The sequence below is a fragment of the Ochotona curzoniae genome, unplaced genomic scaffold (assembly GCF_017591425.1).
Source record: "Ochotona curzoniae isolate NIBS_2020 unplaced genomic scaffold, NIBS_Ocur_1.0 patch305, whole genome shotgun sequence".
NCBI classification, from domain to species: Eukaryota; Metazoa; Chordata; class Mammalia; order Lagomorpha; family Ochotonidae; genus Ochotona; species Ochotona curzoniae.
In genome coordinates, this window is record NW_024466868.1 from 25183 (window position 1) to 50855 (window position 25673).

Below are 25673 nucleotides of genomic sequence, written 5' to 3' on the forward strand. Positions count from 1 at the left end.
GTTAAGCCAAGCTGAAGCCAGAAGCCTGGAACTCAGTCCGAGTCTCCCACACGGGTGGGTAGCAGGAACCCAGCCACCTGAGCCATCACTGCCTCCCAAAGTGTTTAGGAACAAAAAGTTGGAACTAGAAGTGGATCCAGGCCTTGAAACCAGGTGCGCTGATGTGGGCGCTCCAGGGGCATCTTTACTGCCCAAACACTTGCTCCAGTAAAGTCGGTGTTCATCTGTATCATGTCCTGTGTGCTGCTCCCTCACCCATGCTGCCCTAGTGCGGAACACTGGGAGAGGGCCTTTAACCTTCCCTTGGTCGAGATAACACTGACACAGTCACTGCCCTAGTTTGTCAGCGCAGGTGGCTCTCAACTCGGAGAGTCAGTGGAATCTTGGCTGCCTCAGACATCACTGCCCTGGGGCTCAGCATCCTGCAGCCTATTCAGAGTAAGGACCCTCAGACAAGGTGCCTGCATCAAACCTCAACCTCATGAGACATAAACATGGGGGAAAGAGAGAAGTAAAAGATACTGGGGAGTGGTAAGTGCTAGGGAGAAAAATATAAAACAGAGAGGAGGTAGGGTGTGCAGGAAGCGGCTGCAATGTTAAACAGAGTGGTGGGAAGTTAGAATAGGGCAAGAACCCAGAACTGTCTTGGGATAGTCCTAGTGTTCAAGCCGAGGCAGATTCAGGGAAGCAGCAAGAAGAGGAAGGGAGAGTTAGTCAAGAAAGAGAGAAGCAGGAGCCATCACAATTTGAAAACCTACTGAAGAAGGTATTTCCCATAGGAAGAGAGGGCACACAGAGCCAGAAGCTGCTGACAGGAGGAGACCTGGGAAATGACCACCACCAGGGACCTAACTGGTCACCACCAGGAATCTTGCAATTCCTTCTTTCTCCTTGTCCTGGGCTTGGACAGTGTCTGCACTATGCCACCTGCTCACTTCACTCCCCATGAGGATGTTGGTGCTCTTAGGAGTTGATAAAAAACCTCCTGAGAGTTATCTCAAGACAGCTTCTGTTGTCCAGTGTCTCAGGCCAGCAATAAGTATCTCTCCTGAGAAGAACTAAACCCTAGTACGGCCTTGTTTCACGTAGTAAGAAAGAGGGAAAAATAAAGAGAATCAACAGCTAACAAATCCTGGACCTGATGTTTGCTCTAGTGGTGAAAACCTTATATCCCATCTTGGAGGGTCAGGTTGCAAGTCCCACCTGTGCTCCTGCAATGCACAGCTGGGGTACCACCCATATAGGAGACCCAGCTTGAGTTCCAGCCCCCTGGTTTCAACCTAACCCTAACTCCAGCCATAGCAGGTAGGCATACAGAAGGTCACCCCGAGGAAAAAAACTCAGGTCTCTCTCAATGTTTTAAATCTTAAATAATTCAAATTATGTTGCTATATTTAAAAAAAAAAACATGTTTTACTTTTGGACAAAGCATCAGAGAATGTTTTACACATATGCACGCGCATGCACACACACACACACACACACACACAAATACATATAGCTTGAGCCTGACTTTTGCCAAGGTCACTGTGTACACAATCACCTCCAATATGGGACAGCCAGTTTTCATCCTGGCTCCTGCACTTCCGCTCAGCCTTCCCACTGCTGTGCCCAGGAAAGCAGATGATGGCCCAGGTACATGGATGCCCACCAGACCCAGATAACACCCCAGACCCCTCACTTCACATTAATCCAACTCTGGCAGAGTGAAGATCACTTCTCTGTCACATTGTCTTTCAAATCATTATGTATAATTTATATAGAATAACATATATAGATTAGTTATATATATATAGCCAATGTATGTGTATATAGCTAATTTTCATTACAGTAGGATACCTATGAAAATAAAGTGATAGCAGATTTTTTAAAAAATCTCACAAGGCTGGTTTGAGGGGCTGAATTGCAAGATGTCATATCTTGTAACAGGGTGATATTAATTATTCATCTAAAACAGATGCCCATGCTTGGCTTAGATAAGGCAGGACTCCAACTTGTTTAGTCCTTCATGGATGCTTCACAAACTAACAGATGTTGCCAGACATGAGTCATTTTCACCACATTAGTCAAGCCCAGTGTGCCATCTGCTTTTGTAAATAAAGCTTTATTATATCACAGTGGTGTGTGTTTTTTATGCAGCATCTACTTACTCAGCTACACAGCTGAATAGTTAGAACAAAATCCATTTGACCCACAAAGTTAGAAATATTTACTATCTGGTTCTTACAAAATTTTCTGATGCCTGGCTTGGACTTTAAAAATAGACTTCTGGAAAATGCTGTTGAGGACATCTCAATGTCACTCTATGGACTCTGCCCCACTTGGCTCCAAGGGGAACTCCTTAGATGTTTTTTAAGAGGCAAGCATCCACTCACCTGAAGTTTTATGCTAGCTCACTGCTTCTCCTAATGGGTTTGCTGGACTGGTAGCCGCAGCATCACCTGGAAACACCTGTGGAATGCGGATTCTCAGGCCTTACTGTCCACCTTCTGAGTGCAGCTCATGACTGCATTGTAAACTATACAGCCACTCCAGAACAAGACAACTAATAGCATGCAGCAAATACACACCTGAGTTTTCATAATGAGTCTCTTCCTGAAACCCAGGTCAGGCACTTACTGGTTGTAGTTCTTTACCTGTAGAATGAGGTAGTATCTCTACCATAATGTTACCGAGCAAATGGAGTTAAACATATGCTACCACCTGGCCCAGCGCCTGATGCCTACGGAGTGCTCAGCAGCTGCCATTTCCCTTTAGGGAGAGAGAAACTGCCTCCCATCACTTGGTCCAGCATACTTTAATCACATGAACTCATTCACTGCATCCCAGAATCCATCATCTGAAGTAACCCTGCTGGGGCCCATGGAAAGCTTTTCAGATGTGTTGCAGTTATTGTTTCCTTGTAAGAAGCTACACCATCAATGAAAACATGGCCTTTCAAAGGAAGCCACAGGTGCTGAGGCTCTGAAGGAGCGTCAGCTCTACCTTCTGCAAAGTACATCAACAGTACTGAGCCTGGACAGTCCGCTTTTTATAACTACCAGTTGTTCCTGTCCTTTCAATGGAACTACCCCCAAGGTACAGCTCCTGGGGACCATACATTTCATTTGGGCACTTATCCAAATTGTTTCTGAGTATGAGGCACATTAGGAAGCAAAATGTTATGTACGAGGGAAGACATGTATCTGTCAGAACAAGTTTATAATTTAATGGATGAAATTTTGATGAAAGCAAGGCAGAGTAAAATAATGGACAAGATTTTTTAATAACTAAAAAAAATAGACTGCAGAATAGGAACCACTCTGGAGTAAATAATGGATACAACCTCTGGGAATTAGGAAGGATCTGCCAAACTGGTAATCCATGAGTTAGACTGCGCACACTGAGCTTGGAGTCTGTCTCTCATTCACATTTTAAGCCACTGGAAAGTACAAGAAGTATGTCACGGAACTATTTCTATTACCTATAGGGAGCAAGTGAACAGATGTGGTTTTAGGCCTTTTGGCCAGGAGAGCTTAAAAACACCCCAGAATTTGGCAGATTTCCACAGTGAGCCTCACCTCATGGCTGTGAAAGTGTGACGGAACACCTGTCTTTGAGCCCAGGAGCTGACACGCGAGTGCTTCTCAGAGAGGAGCTCAGAACCAACGTTCCCTTAAAAGACAACTTTGTGCATTTGAGGAAGGAGAGGATCACTGCAGGCACCCTTAACAGTTACCAAGAAAACAACTTCTTAAGTATAATTTGTAAAGTCCAAGTTAGCAAAACTAGCACAATCTCCCTCATCCAGCCCCTCTGTCCAGGTCCAAACATGCACCCTCCCATCTCCCACCAGCTCTTCCCCAAAGAACAGGTCATGTCTTCCCAGGAATTTTTAAACCCATAATTCCCAGGGCAGCTCTACTGCTTACCAAATTTGCCAAGAAGCCAAGAAGTCTGCACAGGCTGTGGACTTAGACCCTAGTACACTTGTATGATAATGTGTGTGAAAGTAAGATAGAGTAAAAGGGACTAGAACTACTCTGACTACCTTACATTTGCGAAGTCAGGTCAGTCTTGGTGTGGGAGTTGAACAGGTTAGAGACTAGAAAGACAATAGCTTTGTTGGACAGAACTTTCTTGTAAAAGCTTAGATCGACTACATTAAAACACTCAACCTTTATACAAGGGCCCCAAAGGAAATAATACTGGCAGTTTTCCTTTTCTAAAAGTAATACTTGCTTTTCGACTCAGGGGATTGGCCATCACATTTCTATTGAAATTATTCATGGGAAAATTGCTTGGATGTCCTAGTAATATATTGGCAGTAACAACACAATATTTCTATCACAATCAACCAGACGCCAGGGAATAACTGCTTCTATTGATTAAGTCAAAAGCCTAGTCGATTTATGAGCATATAATAAACTTGGAGTTGATGTATTGTTTTTATTTATTTATTTGCATTTGCATCTCTTTCCAGCCTACAGAATCCAAAGGATTTAGCAAGCTGGTTGAAGGACCAAGGATGTCCTCTATTATGTCTACCATGCTCTAAAGTTTTCCAGTAAAGAGGAGATAAAACAGACTCAGTTGACACGTGCTCAAAGTCAAACAAGGAAGTGAGAGTCCACAGAGCCAGAAACCATGGGTGTGGGAAGGGTCACAAAACAGACTCTGAATTTGAGAACAAAGAGGCGGCATTTCAGTTCCAGACAGGCAGCCCAGGGAAAGAAAAAGTGTCATCTGAGAGTGAGATGGGACAAGGCCTCTGGAACAGAGCCGAGCAGGTAGAGATGTGGGAAAGGATATTGAGTGCTGGTACATTGTCCAGACCAGAGGAGACATGGGATCAATGCTTCATGGTTTCAGGCATCTGATTCTGAAACTGTTAAAGCAATGTCCTGGCTTCAGGAGCTGAGACAAAGTAGGCAGTAAACTGATGCCCATTAAAACGAGACAACTTGATTGTGCTTCTGTTACTACACAGCAATTGCTGCTGTTCTTCAAATTTGTTCTGATGGAAAAACTATTTTGGTAGGTTACACCCCACATAACCAAAGGTGACCTGGTTTCCACTGATAGAATTAGTCACAGAATTAAAAAAAAAAAAACAAGCTGTTCACATAAAAAGTTGAATGAAGAAATAATACCCACATCTGTAATATTTTTATGTTCATGCTCTGCTATGATATTGGTGTTTATGTCTCCATTTATATCAGTAACATGTGTTTTACATAGCTGGCATTAAAACTCTCCAACATCAACTATTGGTAAATCCTTAAAATATGAATATTTAAGACACATTCTCTGGAAGCACATCACCCCAGCCCTGCTCAGACCAGTGGCCTGTGTTCCTGTCAGAGCTCGATCACATTAGCTGAGACACAGCCACAGCCGCCACCCCTGACACACCTGCTCTTGTACTGCTCAAGGCTTTCAGGAAACCGTCTTTCACATACAGTGAACCAACCCTTTTCTAGAGGGCGATACCATAGGCACCAGGCTTGCTGTCCGCTACTGTGAAAATGAAAGAAGAGCCATCATCCATGCCACGCTTTCTGACAGCAAGGAAATAAATCATTCCTTGGGCCTGGGAGCACTTCGGGTTTACATCAGGATTAATTCAGTTTAGTGTTCATTTTATCAAAATTTTCATTTATCCAGGGATCCTACCACAATACATCAAAATACTTTCACACATTCTTGAAACGATCATCAATTCTGATTTCATGTCAACAGAGAGATAACCACTTTTTGTAATTTTTAAGGTCACCTATATTTGCCACACATTTTCCTAACAATGCTCAGCCAGGCCCCGAGTTAAGCCAGTTTAGATACATTTCTATTTATTTAATTTTGGCTTCAGTAGGAACCCAGGCTGAATCACGTGACAAGTGTGTAAGGCTATCTTATACAAAGAGTTAGGGTTCCATACAGAATTGGAAGCTCTAGGTCAACTCTGCAGTTGCTAAGTCCATCATCCAAGCTTACACATTTGAAGCCAGTAATGCTTTCTGTTCCCGAACTGGGAAAGTTGGCGAATGTGGCAAGCTCCCTGTCTGTCCCTCCTTAAAGCCTAATGGAAACCTCTGAACACAACCGCAAGTCTTTGGTAGAAAGTGAGAGAGAACTGCGGACACTAAGGAATTAACCTACTTCTCCCTAAAACCAAAAGAGCAAATGTTCATAGAAGAGTCCCTGAGGGACACAGATACAATCATTTTTTTTTTCTCCAAAATAGTAGAAATCCTATTTTAACTGAGTTAAGACATTGCTCTGTGAGACCCTTCCAAGGAATTTTATTGAAATCAAAGAAAATGTCAGTGAGCCCCGTGAATCCAGCCTGTTTGCACTGTCCATTCCCAAGGTGTATTTTAGTGATATAAAAGGTATCAGACTATTTGTGATATTTTAAGGAAAACCATTTCATTACTCTGAAGTTGTAGCCTACATATGTTCACTGAAGTTTTGCAAATAACTTTTTCTAGAGATTTTAAAAATAATTTGGAGAATAAAGTCTGACTAGAATATAATGAAAAAGGAAAGCGTTAAGGGAGGTGATGGGGGCCCACAGTGCTTCACCCGCAAGTGCAGCCCATGGGTGCACCTCAGCAGCAATAACTTCTCCGATTCCTCTGGGGGTAGAGGTTTGCTTGAAAGCCATCTGTAAGTGCATTCCCAGCTCTTAGTGAACTCCACAAATTAGTCCAATCTGCTGCTCTCTGAAGATGCACCCAGAGTCCATTGCTAACGCACCCACCAGTAGGCTTCAAGAAGCCGTGAAGCCCTTCACAGCGTTACAGACATCTTACAGCCTATCAACACCCGTGGCTGCTCTTCTACACAGAGGGTCACAAACTTTCATCCGAGTCACAAAAGATTTTCAGCTCCCCAAAAAACGAATAAATAAAACTCAGAACTACTGCTTTCAATCATTACTAATTAATTTCCCTGTGTCAGGAACAAAGGCATTGTGAGGCTGTTTGTGTGTGTGTGTGTGTGGATGTAGATCTGTCTGTGTTATCATGCACCTGTGTATTTGTTGCTGCATTTGTAGTTCTCACACCAAAAAGAAATCTTGGTGTTAACCACGTCTTATTTAAACTAAGCCTATTTGTAGGAATGTTCTTATGTTTTCTCTGTTATAAATTGGAAATATAAATGAATCAGGCTTCGTGGGCTTTTATTTTCTAAGAAACAACTCTGTGTGCTTTCACTGAAGGAAACGGAGAATGTGAGGGCAAGGATAAATTCCGAAATCCTGGAAGAGGGCGGTCCATTGCTCCACCCATTTCCTGGCACTGACCCACATAGCTTCAGGGAGGGGATGCCAGGGACTGCCGTCTCTACACCCCTCTGTGAAGCAACACAAACTGTGACATCTTGGCCTTAGTAGTGACCCCCATTTTCTTAGCATGTTTCAGTGTGGTTTAAACAGCACCCATCTTGAGTCACTGATGTGTTAGATCACTCCTTTATGAGAAAAAACTCAACTCTGAGAAGCACGGACTTCGATCAGGCCCTGGGAGACTAAAATACTTCCATTTTAGAAGTAAAACAGGTCACGTCAGTCAAGTCTATAATCTCTTGCTCAAAGCAAAACACCAAATCCCAAATTATTATTTGTTATTGGGAAGCAGTTTCTTGGCTTAAAATTGAACCATAGCCAGAAGGGTTAGAGAAACACCTTCGACTACCAAGAATGTTTTTCAAACCATATTTAAATGAGTTTTTGCTACTTCTATCAAGTAACTGCTAGGGGTACCCTAAAAAATTATCGCATTTTTACAGTATTACTCAATTTCCCAACCAAAGTGAGGAGCCCGGCTGAGAAAACAGTATGTGGTATCAAATGGGCGAGGAGGAGTTACTCAGCGAGCAGCGACGCTGCTGGGACTGGCACTCGGAAATGCATTTCCTTCTCGTGCCTCACGGGCAATTTAATGCTTCCTCCAACACGTTGAGCCACACAGTACGGACAGGAGAGCAAATCTGGCCTGAAAGTACAATGCCTGCCAGCGCAGCATAAACAGCTTAAATACTTTCAGAAAGACCTGTGAACCCCTTCATTCAGCAAATGGGCATTGACCAACCATCGCGTGCCTACCGCCTTGCCTAGCAGGGCAGGACATGGTAACGGCAGATACCTTGTCTCTGGGAGAATCTGTTATGACTTTTAGCTGTTAAGAATCAGTGATTAAATTGATCATCTGTGATTGGAAAAAAATGCACACCTATTTCAGCCAGGAGTCTATTTAACAAGAAAAAGCAACCCATGGCAGAGTCTGAGAGTTTAATAAAAAGAAATTTAGCCATTTTCTTTGCCATTGTGACAACTTCTGGAGGTTGCCAATTTTCACTTCCCATTTTTCATCTAAGAACTAAACCACTTGCTTAGATCCAATCTTTTGGCTGCTGGCTTAGTACTTTCTTCTCTCCCTCCTTACCCGTGGGGCACCTGTTAGTCAGTCTGACCAGCCCATCCTGGGGAGAGGGCAAAGTCCTACGGACCCTGGTGGGGAGACCACAGAGCTATCTCCTGTACATTTCCACGCAACATTTCATCCCTCCATATCTTGTTACCTCCCCCGTGCTCAGTAATTTTAGTTTGTGCTTTTTGTTTTTCTTTTCTTTTTTTTTCCTTTGGTTTGCTGGCTTTCTGTTCTCTTCCCCTTTTTTCCTTTTATTTTCCTTTTTTAATGCAGGAATTGGTCAAGGCGTCCCAGTGGTGGCACTCATCGTGGAAGGAGGACCCAACGTGATTTCGATTGTTCTGGAATACCTTCGAGACACTCCTCCGGTGCCCGTCGTCGTCTGTGATGGGAGTGGACGGGCATCCGACATCCTGGCATTTGGGCATAAATATTCAGAAGAAGGCGGGTAGGTGATGTGCCTCGGCTCAGGGCTCAGGCAGACCATGGCATATGTGAAGGCTGTGTTCATTCAAAGCTTGTAAAAGGGGGGATTCGTGTATTAAGCTTTCAGTAGCTCAGCTAAGTGTTCACATAAGAATGAGCCATCAACAAGTTACCTAAAGGATGTTTGCCATGGGAATGTGGTGGGGGAGAAGAAGGGCAAGTTCTAAGTGCCTCATGAAGCAGGACGTTTCCTAACAGCTGTCCTAGACTGCGCTCATAACGAAACACAACACCAAGGAGGCCAGAGCAGGTGGGTTTTTCCCTCTGTTTCTGCTCACTCTTTTCCTCTTTAATACAACAAAGTAGAAACTGAGTTTGAACTCTTGAAGCACAGGTAGTGTAGACCACACGGTGCTTGTTAGGAACCTGAGAGAAGCTGGACACTCTAAAAGAAGCTGGACATATCCCAAACAGCATCTTGACTTCCCCACCCAATGCCCATAGAAGAAAGGTTACACATCTTACAGATAGGCAGGCGGTGGACAGATGATCAGAGAAAGGAAGTGCTTTGTCCTAGGACACACAGCCTACTGCCCCAAGCCAGCATCCTTTCTGGTTTACTGTCAAAATTCACTGATACAAGTTCTGTGCCGTAAGATCTGTCTCTTCATCGATCATGTTTTAGATTGTTAAGTACACTTAAACTGCCATCAGCTATATCTTTGCATTAGCATTACTAAATGTTTTGTATTATTCCTCATATTTCAAAAAGAGAAATCAACATAATCCTAGAAGTAAATCACCGTCTAACGTGATCATCCCCTTATCTGGTGATTTCTTCCCTTGCTCTATTGACACCGTTATATCCCTATGGCAAGATGAGCACTACACAAGTTTTTCCTGAGTCCTGAAAGACTATAAACACTCTGTCTCACTCACTCACACTCTCTCTCTCTCTCATGTAAATCTATAGTGAGGGCTTTAAAATTCACAAAATGCATTTCAAATTTGTCTGAGTGAGGCACCTGGATGTTGCTGAATTTTCCCACATTCCTTATGCAAATCTTAGGTGTTGACCTTGGACCACAGGCATGATGCGAACTCCTCAGCATTGATCGCCTGCTGTTAACCTTCCACACTAAAAAGGCACTCGTGTGGAACTGTACAAAAATTCACATCAGTTCCTCTCTTCTAGAAAAGTCATTTTCTTGAAATCTTTTATTGTCCTAATTGTTGAACTGTCCTAGAGTCGATTGTATTTATTGTTGTTGATTGTACTTTGGGGAGAATATTAAATTCATAAGCAAAAACCCCTAAGTCTTGAGTATACTGTAAACAATCTATTCCTTGGTCTAAATCCACAGAAGCCACATTCAGCATGTTAGAGACAGACCTAAACCTTCAAGCTTAGGGTTTTACCAGTTGATGGCATATTTGAAATTTTATTTGCCTCTAGTGCAGGAATGGCAAAGTTTTCATCTTGAATGTCAGCTGTAATCAGTTAGCAATGAGACGTGTTAAGAATGAAGCGTAGACCACACATGAACTCAGAGAAAAGGGAATTGTGACAGATCAACAGTGTCCACTGAGACAAAGAAAGGAATTGACAGTCAGCTTGCCCCGAATGTCTACTTTTACATCACAATGAAGCCAGACATCTAATACTCACACGGTTAAGATTACCCAGCATTCATCCAATAATACAGTGAATTATGAATCCAGTAAGAAAGGGAAGAATCTCAACTGCCTACAAATGTGGTCTATTTTTAAAAGCATAAGCAGTATAAATCCCAACAGTGCTTAAGTTATTAGATGACATCAGCATTTCCACACAAGCCCAATCTGTAGGAGACAAAGGGCAAAAAGCTCTTCACTGGAGATTACATTTGGAAAAGCCAAATGAGCAACTCCCTCTGTCAATACACATTGTATATTAAAAACAAATAAAACAACAAAAGTAGAGCCTTTTTGAGCACCTCAAAGACTGGTACATGACAAATTACTTGCAGGTGAGAATTTATATCTGCTCATCTTCTTTCCCAGAACCTCTGACCATCAGCATGCCTGACAAAGTAAAATTAGTATTTTGTAGTGCTTCTAGCAGAAGGGTCTTGACATCTACTCAATTTCATTAACTTTATGAGGTAGCTTTGATCATCACCCCCTTTCTAAACATGAGGAAATTGAGGACAGAAAGGTCAGGAAATTTGTTAGACATCTCAGGCTTGAAGAAGGATCTGCCCAGGGCAAACTAATGCTAGAACCAGTGCCCTTGACGGCTTTGCCGTTTGCCCAAGGCAGCGGACCATAAGCGGTTTATTTTGCTTCCTTCAGAACCGACTTTAGAGAAGGGAGGAAGCCGTCCCGGCCTCCATCTTCTCTTCTTTCACATCAATACTAAGCCAACATGTGCTCGTCCCACTGCAGCTGATTCTCTTACACAGGAACTGAACGAGTCAACATCTCCGCGATCCCTCCAGCCCCACTCCTGATGGTGTTCCCTGCTGGAATGCCACTTGGAAGGGACACACAGGATGTGCTTTTCTTATAAAGTTGGCAGACGCGCTCCCTGACCATGTGGCAGCCCCCATAATTCTTGGCAGCCCTTCAGCTTTCACCCAGGGGTACATTCATAACCAAAGGCAAAGCAAGCGAGAGAAACCAGAATGACACAACCAGCACAGTTTAGAATTTTTCATCCAAATATCCCAGCAATGCCTGAGGTGGACAATTTGGCCACTCCAGCAGCCTCAAGAATACCATTGTCCAGTAGTCTTCTGTGATGATATAAATGTTCTGTTTGTTCTGCTCAATTAGAGAAGCTCGGAGAACTTTTGCTGTGGCTACTGTGATTAAGGAATTGAATTTTTTATTTAATTGTAATTCATTAAATTCAATTAGCCATACCTGGATTTCCATAATTAGTTTCCATCACATTGGCATGCTCGAATGTCTGGCACATTTCCAGGTTCCAAAGGGCTTCAGAACAATTCCTAGAAAAAATATTAAAAGAAAAGTTTGTTTCGGTTCAAAAGAATTTTTGAATCAAATGGTTAGTTTTTTGGTAATACTTTCCATGAATGAAGACCTCCTGAGTTTGACATTTCTAACTTCATATTTCTAAATATTTATCTTCATCTATCAGCAGTGGGCCATATGCAAAGTTTGCTTTTCAGCCTAGTCCTGCCAAGGCAACCACAGGCGTGATGCAGGATGACTGATCTCAGAGTGACATTCTAAAAATCTAATGGAAACGTCTCCCACTGTTGGAACATTCAGAGAGAATATCGTCCATCTGCTGATTCACTTCCCAAGTACCTGAAGCAGCCCAAGCCTAGCCAGTCCAAGAAAGGAGCCCCAGGCTCCAGCCCCGTTTCCCGCGTGAGCCACCATGTGCTGCCAGCCGGGATTCAACAGACAGCGTAATAATGACCCCCACTTCAGCCCTCACATCTCGTTTTGCCTCTTCCGGCCAACCAGCATAATGTATCCATGCTACAACTAACCTTTAGCTCTACCATGTTCAACACTACTCTAGGTTCTGATGAAAATGTAACAGATAAAATGGATAAAGATCCTGACCCTTGTGAAACTGCAGCAGCTAGTGTACAATATACACATGGTGTAATAATGTTGGAAGTGATGAGCTATGCAGGAAAGCCAATGGGGTAATGGACAAGCTTTTGTTGAAATGTCTTAATTAGGACTGAGGAGAGACGAGAATACATTTTCTCCTGCACAGCCCCAAAGTTTACAATCGGGCTAGGGTTTTCCTAGAGTCATGCGTGGTATCAAGTGCCAGCTTTCAAATTCACGTAACATTTAAGAGATGCTAAATGCCGCTTTTACCTACCTCACAATCCCTGACTCATCACCCACCTTCTGCGTCTTTCAATGTTTCTGGCCTCTGTTTTACTGTAGTAACCCAGTTTTCCGGATTGTTTTTTTTTTTTAATAAAAAAATAAGAAATGATTGCCCTGTGGACAGTGATAAATGAAGTTTGTTGGAAAATGGTCTGACTTATCACTGTATGTGCATGCTGTGTCATTACGGGCACTTTTAGGTCCTTCTAATGACCCACTTTGCTAGACAAACCCCGAAGACAGACCCAGCATTAGATGCATTATCTCACAGCATTAGATGACAGACTGTCTGGAGTTGACCCTCAAAGAATGGGCAAACTAAACACCTAACCAGGCCAGCCCATCTTTGCCACTGTTCCATGTCCATCCCATCCTCCAAGCCTCTGAAAAGCATCCATTATGGTTAAAAACAGCATGCATTGAACTAAATGATCACTAATCCTAAGAGTTGCTGTTAAGCCTAATTCTTGAGCAAAATACTTATGTAACGTTCGATTCAAAAAGGGAATTTGGGCATTTGGTAACACAGTAAACTCTGGAAACAGTTAACCTCTTCCCACACAGAAAGAATAGAACAGGTGTGTACAGAACAGCGACTCCATAATGTCAGCACACCGAGTCGAGCCTGGCTTAGGCCCATGCCTTTCTGCTGACCGCTTCAAGGCCAGCTCTGCGGCCTTTCAGGTACACATATGTGGTCAGTTCCTACCATAGGCCTCTCTTCGTGTCTGCTCTGATGTGCTGTCATTTCTTTATGCCAGAGTCAAGTCTGTCGCCACACACTCCTATTAGAGCCACCCCTGTCACTTACACACACAGCACCATGCATCTAAGCTCCAGAAGGAGGTGGCAGGTCAAGTGTGAGTCCAGATGCTAACACCTGGTTAAGATGGCATACGACGGTCTATGAGTAACGGTGTCAAGGCATCCGTGCATCACCAGGTGATTGACTTCTGCATGACCTTGATGGAGAAAGACCCAAGAACTAATAGACTCTCTCCGCTGGCCCCCTGACGCCGTTTTGAATAGCAACCTTTTCCATCCCGTTCACACACCTACCTCATCCAACTTGCATAGCAGTGCTACAGTGTGCCTGTTCTCCGAGAGCCTTGTCTCTACCAGATCATTTTCCTGTCAGTTAACTTGCTTCAGTTCTGACTTAGGCATCACTGGGGTCCCTTCAGGTCATTGCCTAGGAGTAATCACTGAAGAAGATGTGTCAGTTATTCAACTACTGTGTGGAACCATACCAGGTGCTTTCCATACCTTTCCACTGTTTCCCCAGGTCGACATATACTGCCCCCACTGAACACATAAGCTGAGGAAGGCTCAAAGAGCCTGCATCATTGTCTTAAACTCTCAATTCATAAACAGAAGAGTGGTGTTCTATGCTGCTCTATCAATTGCATTCTAATCAAAAAAATGTATCAGGTCTTAATTCCAAGGGTGTTTCAAAATATTCATGGAAAACAAAACTTATTTAAAATAAGCTTTTTCTTGGCACAACAAAGTTTTGAAATCTGTACGGTTCATTCATTAGTGTCCCCACAAACTTTTTCTAGAGACTCAGTATCTGGATTTCAAGACCTTCTGCTACAAATTAAACATCTTTTTTTCAAAACTATTTTTTATTGGAAAGGTAGATTTGCAGAGAGGAAAGTCAGAGAGAATGGTTTTCCATCTTGATGTAATCAGAGGCTGGAAAAAACGCCTGGAGCAGCAATTATGCAGTGTGTAATGAGTGTACTGAAGGTCCATACCACCTCAGCTCTGTGTGCAGTCATAGCCCAGTTTCAGAGACAGGCACTGGATTTGAGAAGTTACCAGCCTGTTTCCAGTAGCCCAGGCTTACTGCTTACATGATTCAGCCAAAGCCGAGACAGCAGTCAGTTGTGGAACTGAGCTCAAAACTGCGAAATCGCCAGTCTTTCAGCTCTCCTGACTACTGCAGTCTGTAATGACCACAATGCACGTCGTTCTCAACGTCTCACAATGACAGGCGGATCACAAGTTACAGGTCACTCCCGTAAGGACCTCAGGAAACCCAGGCTTCGCTGCAGATGGGTGTTGACAGAGAACATTAGAGTTATCAAAATTTAGCACCTGCAGACAAATGACTGGATCTGTCAAGTGGCTAATGAGCCCTTGCACTGTTAATCATGTCATGGTTCCTGCATGCTGACTATCGCAGAGCTTTCGGTACTCACCCACTTGGGTTTATCAAGTAGACACATGCCCAGGTTTGAGTTCTCATTTCTCAACTTGTCAAATTATGTCACAACACAGATGTGGTCCTGTGACCCTCCAGCTTAACTCTTTCAATGCGTCCTCCTTGCCTGGGGGATAAAAGCCACCAGCTCAAGGGCAGTCTCCCCAAGTCTCTCAAGTTCTTCTCCCTATGTACCCTCTCTGTTGTCCTATCTTATTCCACTGTTTAATTTTCTCTCTCTATTCCAGCAATGCTCAGATGCTTTTTTCCTGTAAACTAGATCTCTCATGCCATCTTGTGTCCTGAGAAAGCTTTTATCTGATTCCACCTCCCAACCCTTCTAATATGCAAAACAAAACAAACAAAAGAACGGAACAAGAAAAAACAGTATTCCCTCAGAGAATTCTTTCCTGAAAACTGCAAGGAAGCTTATGTAAGGGGGCTTCCAAAAAATGCATGGAGATAATTTTAATGCAAGAGGATCTTTGAAACCCATGCCCAGTTTTTGCATAGTGGAAATCTCTCAGGACAGCTTTGAAGTCGTGTTGTGTCTGTTATAAGCTTCTCCACTTTTATTGCTGACAAGCACAGCTGAGCTGCTGGTTCTGCCTTTCTACTCAATGAACGCTGGGCGTAGATTTACCTCTGTGTCCCCACATGCCTGGCATTCAGAGTGCATTTGCCAAATGAACAGTCCTAGGCCGGTTCATGGCTAAGGACTGAGTTAACCCAGATCATTTAGACACTCTTGAGAGAGGATCTGCTGTCATTTCCTTTCCAACCCTAGTGGGAATGATAGGACACATTTTTCCTGCAGGAGCCAAGAGATAGTATAATCACCTGTCCAGCTAGATAAGTTCTAGGATTCTTACCACCATTCTGTCACGGGGAACATCCACCCTCCCCAAAACAGAGTGAGTTCATCTGATACACAATCAGACACAGCAGGTCACGGATGGAAAGACATTCTTAAAACTCCCACCAAGTTGGTCTTGGTTTCACAACCAAGCAAATTCTGCAGATGCTTGCTCCAACAGCCACCATAACGAAGGGAGGCACAGGTGTAAGGCATTCAGAGCAAACAGCACGGTTTAGCAGAAAGAGCCAAGAGGGCCCTGAACAAGGACCGGACACACAAGCTCCCCACCCCAGGCCCGCGGCATCTTTGCTTTTCATCATTTCTGCCATCACTGTTCTGTCTGTGACATTGGGCATGCAGGTTGTTTATGGAGTTCCTGTAAGCATCAAATTATATCTTTCACTGTTCTCAAAGTTCTTGATAATTCAATTATGAAAGCAATTTATAAGCTGTAAAATACCAGACAGATTGTGGTAATTTTGTTGCTGGTCCCTCAGAGCGGTTTTATCTGCTTGATGATCTGTTAATCGAGTGAGCTTTTTTCTTCTACTTTTTGATGACTGATAGAGATAGATCCCTTCTGACTAGCAGGAGAGCAGTTAAACATTGGTTGTACCTAGTCTAGATGCCAGACATACTTGAACAATGATTGGCTGTTTGCATCTCCCATGCCTTCATTCATTCTTCTAGCATAAAGTCTTAATGATGTAGTTAATGCTTCCTCATGGACCATACTTTTGCTCACTGAATCAAAAAAATGGTGACCTGAACCATAGTCCAGATAGCTAATCAACTAAGTAGAATGTCAAATAAAAAGCTTCTGTTCATTTATTTTGGTTTTTGTTTCTAAAAATCCACTTATAGAAGGTTTTAGCGTAAAGGTTAAGACAGCCTTACACCATATGGGAAGACTTAGGTTTGATTCCCACCTTTGGCTTCTGCCCCCATCTTCCAGCCAACAGAGACCCAAGGATACAGAAGTGCTGCTACAGCCTGTGTGGGAGGCCTGCACTGCACCCCAGATCCCAGCTGTAGTCCTAACTATTGCAGGAGTCTGAGGACTCCACCGGCGGATAAGAGTTCCCGCTCCATTCAAAGCAACTTAGTCTTTTACTTCTTTGAAAGTTTTATAAATTTATTAAAAAGGCAGAGTGATAGAAAATGAGAGGGAGATTTTCCATGTATTAATTTACTTCCCAAATGATGACAACCACTGGGGCCAGGCCAGGCCAAAGTCGGAATCCAGGAACTTTATCCAGGCGTCCCATATGAGACACAGCATCCAAGCATCTGGGACTCGGACCAACACTCCAGTACATGATGTTAACTGGACTAGGGACAGATTAACTCTGTAGACCATAACACAGGCTCAACAATAAACTTGTTTTAAAAAAAGATCCACTAATGGCATACTGCAATTTCAGTCTGCTTCAGGGAGGGAAAAGAGTGAATTCACACCGAGATGCAGATCATGAATTAAAGGCATATTTTCTGAGAACAAAACTTAAGAAATAAGGGAAGGCAAAAAAGAACTACATCTTGCTATTCTACTGTTTGGTTCTGAGACATTAAAATGGATTTATTTTTAAATGACCTTTTGAAATGCTCAGTCAAGAAAACCAGAGGAAAAACAACTCCTGTCTAAAGTGAATCCTTGTAATGCTTTCTTGTATCCTGTAGTATTTCTGCTACACAGAAGGCAGTAGGGTGAAGAGTATCCTGTTGAATAGCTTGAAATAGCCAGAAGAGAGCACTTGGAGTGGTGTCATCCACAGGATGACAAATGTGTGAGGGGACAGCTATAATATATATATGCTTCATATATGCATGTACTGACATGAGACACTATGCATAATTACATGTGAATTAAAAACAACGAGAAGTACACGCACGCACTCGCAGCCAGGATGACCTCTGCTTGTTTTTAACTGCAGGCTCATCAATGAATCTTTGAGGGACCAGCTGTTGGTGACTATACAGAAGACCTTCACCTACACACGAACCCAAGCTCAGCACCTGTTCATCATCCTCATGGAATGCATGAAGAAGAAGGAACTGGTATGTAACACCCTGCAGGCAGCAGGGCCCTCGCTGGACCCCCGTGCTCACTCCGCTGAGCTCACAGCCCTCTGTCATGTAACCCCTGCAGGCAGCAGGGCCCTCGCTGGACCCCCGTGCTCACTCTGCTGAGCTCACAGCCCTCTGCCATGTAACCCCTGCAGGCAGCAGGATCCTCGCTGGACTCCCATGCCCACTCTGCTGAGCTCACAGCCCTCTGTCATGTAACCCCTCCAGGCAGCAGGGTCCTCGCTGGACCCCCGTGCTCACTCTGCTGAGCTCACAGCCCTCTGCCATGTAACCCCTCCAGGCATCAGGGCCCTCACTGGACCCCCGTGCTCACTCTGCTGAGCTCACAGCCCTTCTCAGGCTCCATAGCTCCTTAAACAGCTAAGACATGGCTCTTTCTGCCTTGGAGTTAATGAAGTATGTGCAGCCAGCTTTTAGCGTCATTTCCTTCGGGAACTCAGCTGAAAGTCGCTGATTGCCTCCACCGAAAGGGTTGAGGGAACAGGTTTCCTGCAGGGAAGCGTTTCCACTGATGACGGGCTAGGGCTGGTGTTTCACCTTGGCTTGTGAACGGTGGCTCAGAGCTGTGCTTCGAGGCCTACGTTCTTACTGACACAGAGTTGGGTCTCATATGCTAGTCTGGACAAGTCAAAAATGGACACATACACACTCCCCAAGGAATGCTGGAAACATTGCTTTTTCTCAACTGTCCTCCAGAAGCTACTGGAACCTTCCTTCCATCCAAGTGAAATATCATCCAAGTACAGAATAATTAGCCTTAGGGCAAGCAGAAACAACTGGGGCTAACATTTACCAACCACTGGCTCGATACCAGGCAGGGAACGCAGTCTGGATACATTAACTTGACTGATCCCTGCCCCTGTCCTGACAGATGAGCAAGCTCCAGCATGCTTCATCTGTAAATGAGAAACCAAGGCTCGGTAAATGAAAAAACAGTGGTGTTTCATCTCAAATTGTCTCACTGAACCAGTGAAGCAGAATCCTGTGGCTGGATGCCCATCAGGCCTTCACAAGGGGGCTCTGCTCTCAAAGGCAGCTGAGCTCAGCTGCTTTTCACAAAGGGTGGCAAGTCATCTGGAGGGATTGATTGGAGCAGGCAAAACCCTCTCCAGAAAACACACACAGAGACGTGGAAGCATTTCTGCAGCTTCCAGGTGAGAGAGCAGGCGCACGCGGATGAAGGCAGTGAGCCAAGGCTTCTCACTGTCGCAGATTTGGAGAGGATTCACTCATACACGTCACCAAAGCTGCTGTCACTGGGAGACTGTACTGGCCCGGAAGCGCCCCCTCGTGGTCGCCCTCCATCTTTCAGGAACATAGCTGACTGCGCAAGAGCCTGTTTGCTCCCCTCCCAGAGATGCACCTGACACCCTTGGCTTCTGTGGTTCACGGAAGGGATTTTCCTCTGAGCCCCAGCAGTTGGCCATTGCTAACTTGGAAGCTTGCCGGAACCGGATTCTCTCCTCTCTGTTCCTCTGCTCAATGTGTCTGATGCTTTGTGTGCATTCCCAAGGCTGAGTCACTTGGTTCTAATTCAACTAGGATTTCAATCATTAGGGATGGTCCTTGTGGTCTTCCCTAGCTCATAGGACAACTGCAGGGAGCAAGGGAAGCAGTCTTTGTTTTCTTTACAAGTTTCAAACAACATCCAAGTTCCCTGCTTCCTTTAACATATTTGACACGGTAATCCTTCATTAGTTAACTACTTCCAGTTTGAGTCATATGCTCTCACCACATTCATGGTGCTATTTGACAAACAGAAATGCTCAGATTTAATAAGTTGAACTTATCAGCCCTAGGACAATGTTGAGCCTAGTCCTCAGGTGCCATGTCCCCATGAGAGGCCGGCCCTGTGTGGACAGCGGTGCCACGTCCCCATGAGAGGCCGGCCCTGTGTGGACAGCGGTGCCACGTCCCCATGAGAGGCCGGGCCTGTGTGGACAGCGGTGCCACGTCCCCATGAGAGGCCCTATGTGGACAGCGGTGCCACGTCCCCAAGAGAGGCCCTGTGTGGACAGTGGTGCCACGTCCCCATGAGAGGCCCTGTGTGGACAGCGGTGCCACGTCCCCATGAGAGGCCGGCCCTGTGTGGACAGCGGTGCCACGTCCCCAAGAGAGGCCCTGTGTGGACAGTGGTGCCACGTCCCCATGAGAGGCCGGCCCTGTGTGGACAGCGGTGCCACGTCCCCAAGAGAGGCCCTGTGTGGACAGTGGTGCCACGTCCCCATGAGAGGCCGGCCCTGTGTGGACAGCGGTGCCACGTCCCCATGAGAGGCCGGCCCTGTGTGGACAGTGGTGCCACGTCCCCATGAGAGGCCGGCCCTGTGTGGACAGCGGTGCCACGTCCCCAAGAGAGGCCGGCCCTGTGTGGACAGCGGTGCCACGTCCCCAAGGCCGGCCCTGTGTGGACAGCGGTGCCACGTCCCCAAGAGAGGCCCTGTGTGGACAGCGGTGCCACGTCCCCATGAGAGGCCCTGTGTGGACAGCGGTGCCACGTCCCCATGAGAGGCCAGCCCTGTGTGGACAGCAGTGCCACGTCCCCATGAGAGGCCAGCCCTGTGTGGACAGCGGTGCCACGTCCCCATGAGAGGCCGGCCCTGTGTGGACAGTGGTGCCACGTCCCCATGAGAGGCCGGCCCTGTGTGGACAGCGGTGCCACGTCCCCATGAGAGGCCGGCCCTGTGTGGACAGTGGTGCCACACTCACAGGACTGTGTCCTGGAGACACAGTTTCCCAGAGCTGAATTGTACACCCCACTCGCAGCTTCAGCCTGTCAAGTTGCTGCAGACATTTGGAAATTGAACTAATGGATATATGGGAATTCAGTGAAAAAATTCCCATTCTTTATTTTGTTTCTACTTCTTGCTTAATTAACTATTCCCTCTACTCTAATACCAAGATGATGTTGTCTGTTTTCTTCTACGATGTGTCTGGTGTCGCCTTTCACAATCTGTAAACCAACAAGACCTGATTTTTGCAGCTCACGTGAGAGCTCCCTCTGGATGCCACACTGATACTGCGCCAGTTACTCAGTGGTCATTACCTGAAGCTTTGTTCTCAGCCTTTTTTTTTTTTTTTTTTTTTTTTGCTTCCTGCCATTTTGTACAAACTTTTAGTTCCCCCCATGACTAATTTGTCCTTAAAATTCTGTCCTTTATTATTATTGGAGAGGCAGAGAGAGACAAACGCCACAGCAGCCCTCATTGAGCTGAATCATTGCTGATCACATGGGTGAAGAAACCCAGGTGACTGCCCGCCCCCGGGTGCACACCAACCTAAGCAGGAACAGTTCTTGAACCCAAGTAATTTAATATGGAACATACACATCCCAACTGGCATTTTAGGTTCCATTTTTCTAATAAGGCAATTACTTCCTGTGGTGTTTTAGTTCATCTGAGAGGCAGAGAGACACAGGGATCTTCTATTGTATTTCCTACAAAATGTCTCTAATGGACAGACAGGCAGTGAGGACGGAGGCTTGAACTTGGGAACTCAGTCCAGGTCTTGCACACAAATGGCAGGGCTCCAACTAGCTGAGCTAACACTGCTGCTTTCCAACGTACATATAAACAACGAGCTACAACTGAGGGAATCCAGAACTCCAATCCCAAGATCCTCATGGGATGCAGGCATCCCACGCAGCATCTTGATCGCTGGGACAAGTGTCTGTCCCGATTCCGTCAGCTTTTTTCTTTATGTATTTTGAGATAGTAGGCTTAAACTTCCAAGCTAGCTGTATTTCCTAGTGAATTATTTTTCTGTCACTGGTCTGTGACATTGTTGAGTCCTCACAACACCTTTCCCTTGCATTTCAGTTCACTTACTGCTAAAACACTCGTGTCTTCTTCTAGTTGATGCATCACTAGGGTGGAAATTTTCCATTCAACTTGCTCCAACTTATCTGTACTGTGTTAATACGCAAATTTTTAAAACTGGCATATAGCTTTTGTGAATATCCTATTATTGTTTTTAAATGTAGCTTGAGTCTATTTGTATATATTCTGTGGTACTTACATGGAATTAATGCTTTACCCACGTATTTATTCAGTAATACAGCCCCACGGGGTCTGAGTCTTTCATGCCAGCACCTCCCCCCTTTCACTGCTCATACAACTCCTGTTGGCTCCAACCAGAAGCTGTCCTTAAATTACGCACACACGTGATTTCTGCTCTTAACTTTTCCCTCCCATCTCCATGACCATCGTTTTGATTTGCAATTGGATGCCTCATCAGATGGCCTCATTGCTGTTTCAAGTGTTACACATTCATCCATGAGCAGAGCCAGCCCCTGCCTTCCAAGCCCCACACTGCTGCTCCTCTCTCCGTCAGGACTGCTTGGGCTCCTGCATTTGCTCAGGACCCATTTCCCCAACCCATCGTTACCAGGATGCTGTGGTTTCCTTCGGGCCAGGTCTCTCACATTAGCCTTCGCTTTTTAAAGTATTTATTTTCATCTACGTGAATGAATAAATTAGAGGGAGACAGAGGCAAACAGACAGAGAGGGAGAGAGGAAACCTTTCTAATCACTGGGTTAATTCTCCAGTGGCCACAACAGCTCGGGCAGGATCAGACCTAAACCAGGAGTGACGCTGTCCAGCTCTCCCATTGAGTCATCTTATGCTTCATCCAAGATGACCCAGCCCTCCAGTATGGGATGCAGGTATCTCAAGCAGTGGTTTATTCCACCATTCCACAATAACTGTGCTCTCTGATTCTAAAAACCACCGGCTTCATTCTGGTCCATTTTGTTCAGAAGCACCAATGCAATGAGTCCCTGCCTGAGGCCAGGAAGGGACCATCATTCTCTCTTTCTCTTCCGAGCTGTTGGACTAACTCTCACAGGCTTTGTCATAGGAACCAGCTCTGAGCTTGTCACTTCCTTGCTCAGGTAGCTTATAGGACTTCCATTTGTTTTAATTAGTACCTAAACTCTTCCTTGTTGCTGTTGCGCTTGAAGCCCCCCAACAGCCTCTATCACTTTCCCCTTGATCTTCCTGATTCCGGATATTGCTGCCGTTCTCCTCTCTGCCGTTTGTACTCAATTCTTACACAACTGCAAGCATGCAGTGTGATCCAACTGAGACATCTCATAATTATTGACTATTATTTTCAACAGCAAGATGTATAGTGTCATCTTACAGTTGCCTCACAGCCTGTGTCTAAGCTGTTCATTGGTGGAAGCTACTATGCATCACTGACAAAATGGGTTTTTATGTGTAACTTCTGCTGTGTTTAATAGTTAAAATAATCTGGCTTAAACAGTAAATGAAACATTTGTCAACGACTGGCAATACATAAATTAATAATGTCCACTTGACCTACATCTGGATCAAATGGACTTTATTACATAAATGAAACAGTCAAATGTCAAACGTTTCCAATAAAGATGAAATGAACTTATATTTACAGTTAAATATTTAATAAAGTCAAACACATTATTAAATTATTTCTTAAAGCAAGTTTCTAAAGTATTGATCCAGCTATACTCATAACCAAAGTATAAAATTTTTAAATAGCTTTCTGATCATCATGTGATAAAAGATCAACTCAATTTTGTTACCCTTCTGGTTGTTGTTTATGGGAGGTTGTTAGCATCTTTCAGCCTTTACGGCCTGGTAGCAGGGGCTTCCTACCTACTTTCCTACATTCTCCTTGACTCCAACACAAAGAGGCAAACATGGCAACTGTATGTCATCGTATGTGGCTGCACTCCATCCTCAGGGTACACAGAACCCTCCTTTCAGACAACGTGCTCTCTGTACAAAGAGCATTCCTGACTTCTGCTCATTCCGACCCTATTTTTTCTTACCAAGAATATTGTTGCCGTTCAAGTGCTAACTGCGTCTCTGTCTTACATCCCCGTATAATCCATCCTACACATGGCAGAGGTTGAGTCTTCTGTGAAGGCACATGTCAGGTCCGTGGCAGATGTGTAAGTTTCTTTGCCTGCTTATTTGATTTGAAATAGTTCATTAAAATGGAAAAGCCATCCAAAGCTTACTGGTCAGAGAAAAGTGGGCCATGAACAGAATGTGACCCACAGGCAAAGATTTGCCAGCCGCTTGCTGCAGCTCAGAGCCAACCAGGGCACTCCTTTTTAACATGTAGTACAGTACCCTGCATGCAGTTCCAATCTTAAATCCCATTACTCCTTTAAGGACTCTTCAACCAACCAACTAACCAAACTGATTTCCTTGATGGCATTGTTACAACTTTCTTCTATTTTTTTTAATTTTCCTGTGCTTTCAAGCTTGGGGCATTTTCCAACTGTAATCAACTGCCACACTGATGTATGCCTGGAATAGCCTTAGTGGATTTTTTTTTAATGTGTAATGCCTCATTTTGATAAATCTCTGACTTGCCATGTAAGGTCTCAAGATCTGAATCTGTCCGATTCACTGTGTTTTTCCCATGCATTTAGCCTCCCTAATCATGCTTAGGACCAAAGCAGACACATAGCAGATACTTGATAAATCCTTAATGAATGACTGAATGTATAGATTTAGTTAAATGTGTATTAGTGAGGATGACATATACTCAGCATCCATACATTTCTTTAAAATTTCTACCAGCCTAGAGCTACTTTTCCTTAGGTAGTTAGAGATTTGGTTTTTTTTTTTTTTTTTTTGAGCCACCTGCTTAAGTGATTGCACTGCTGGGAGGCAATCGAACCTGGTGATTATAGAGACCAAGCCCTAGAGTCTACACCTAACTGGGTGCCACCTGTGACTCCATCATGCCTGTGGCTGAACTACATCAAGCCCAGGGTCCCCCACATTAAAACAGCAGGGTAATACGTTCGCTAGAATCTGCCGTCTTTGTGGCATCCTCGAGTTACATAAAGGCTCTACTTGGATCTTTTCCCACCAATATGAGACAAAAAGCAACAATGCCCAAACGTTCTGAGTGGTCTGAGAGTTTGATTTGCCCTGCATCCAATGCAAGGCTAAGAATCACATGGTTCCCATCCTGTTTGTGAGGATCCCATACTCCAGGGCTCATCAACCTCCTTTAAACACTGGATAACAGATGGCAGTTATCTGTGCTGTGCAGCCAGGTCTCTGCACACCTAACTGCTCTGTTTTCCAATGCCAGGACACTCAGTTCTCTTGTGAAGGCAACATTGAAGACTGTTCCACCCTACTAATTACAACGTTTTAAGGTGAAAGCTAGAATGATGACTTACAGTATTATATCGTAACTTAGGGCATCTATCAATTACAAATAATTTTGAAACACATCTACACAAATTTAACCTGAAGATTAAGTAATATTTTTGATACCACTTATCATTTAGCATATCAAATAGACAGTATAATTTAAATTCCCTTCTGCAATGTTCCCAAGTTAAAAGACCAAATCTAGAAATCGATATGTGTATCAAAATAAACTTTAAGGCTGCTGATTATTTATTTAAATCAAAAAATCAAAATAATTCTAATGCAAACACAAAATGCCACATTGCTTTACAAAATATGCCAGCTCTTCAATAGAAAGGACAGTTTTACAAAGTCAAGAGGCCTACAAAGGTTCCATTTCCTATTAAAAAGTGCTCAATTCTCTAAGAAAAACCAGTTGTTTTAACATAAGAAATCAAATTATAATTCTGAATAATACTAACACTCAATTCCTAGAAAAACTTTAGACAGCTTGATAACATCTAAAATTTTTCCCACAAGCTTCATCTTTCACAAGCCTTCCATATACTCCTCTTGTTATTTTTTATTTATTATTGGAAAGACAGAGTCATAGAAAGGGAGAGAGAATGAGAGAGAGAGAGTGGGGGGCGCCCATCTTCTGGCTCGCTCCCCA

At 44.2% G+C, this 25673-nt stretch overlaps 1 protein-coding gene across 8 annotated transcripts in view; it reads left to right on the top strand.

Annotated features, from left to right (window-relative positions):
• Nucleotides 1–25673, top strand: part of LOC121167073 (transient receptor potential cation channel subfamily M member 3) — a 164445-nt gene that overhangs the window by 23942 nt on the left and 114830 nt on the right. For all 8 annotated transcript variants that reach the window (XM_040996445.1, XM_040996446.1, XM_040996447.1 and 5 more), the window contains 2 exons: nt 8688–8862; nt 17707–17830. In XM_040996445.1, the coding sequence (XP_040852379.1) occupies nt 8688–8862; nt 17707–17830 (299 nt within the window). The remainder of the gene's footprint in view (nt 1–8687; nt 8863–17706; nt 17831–25673) is intronic.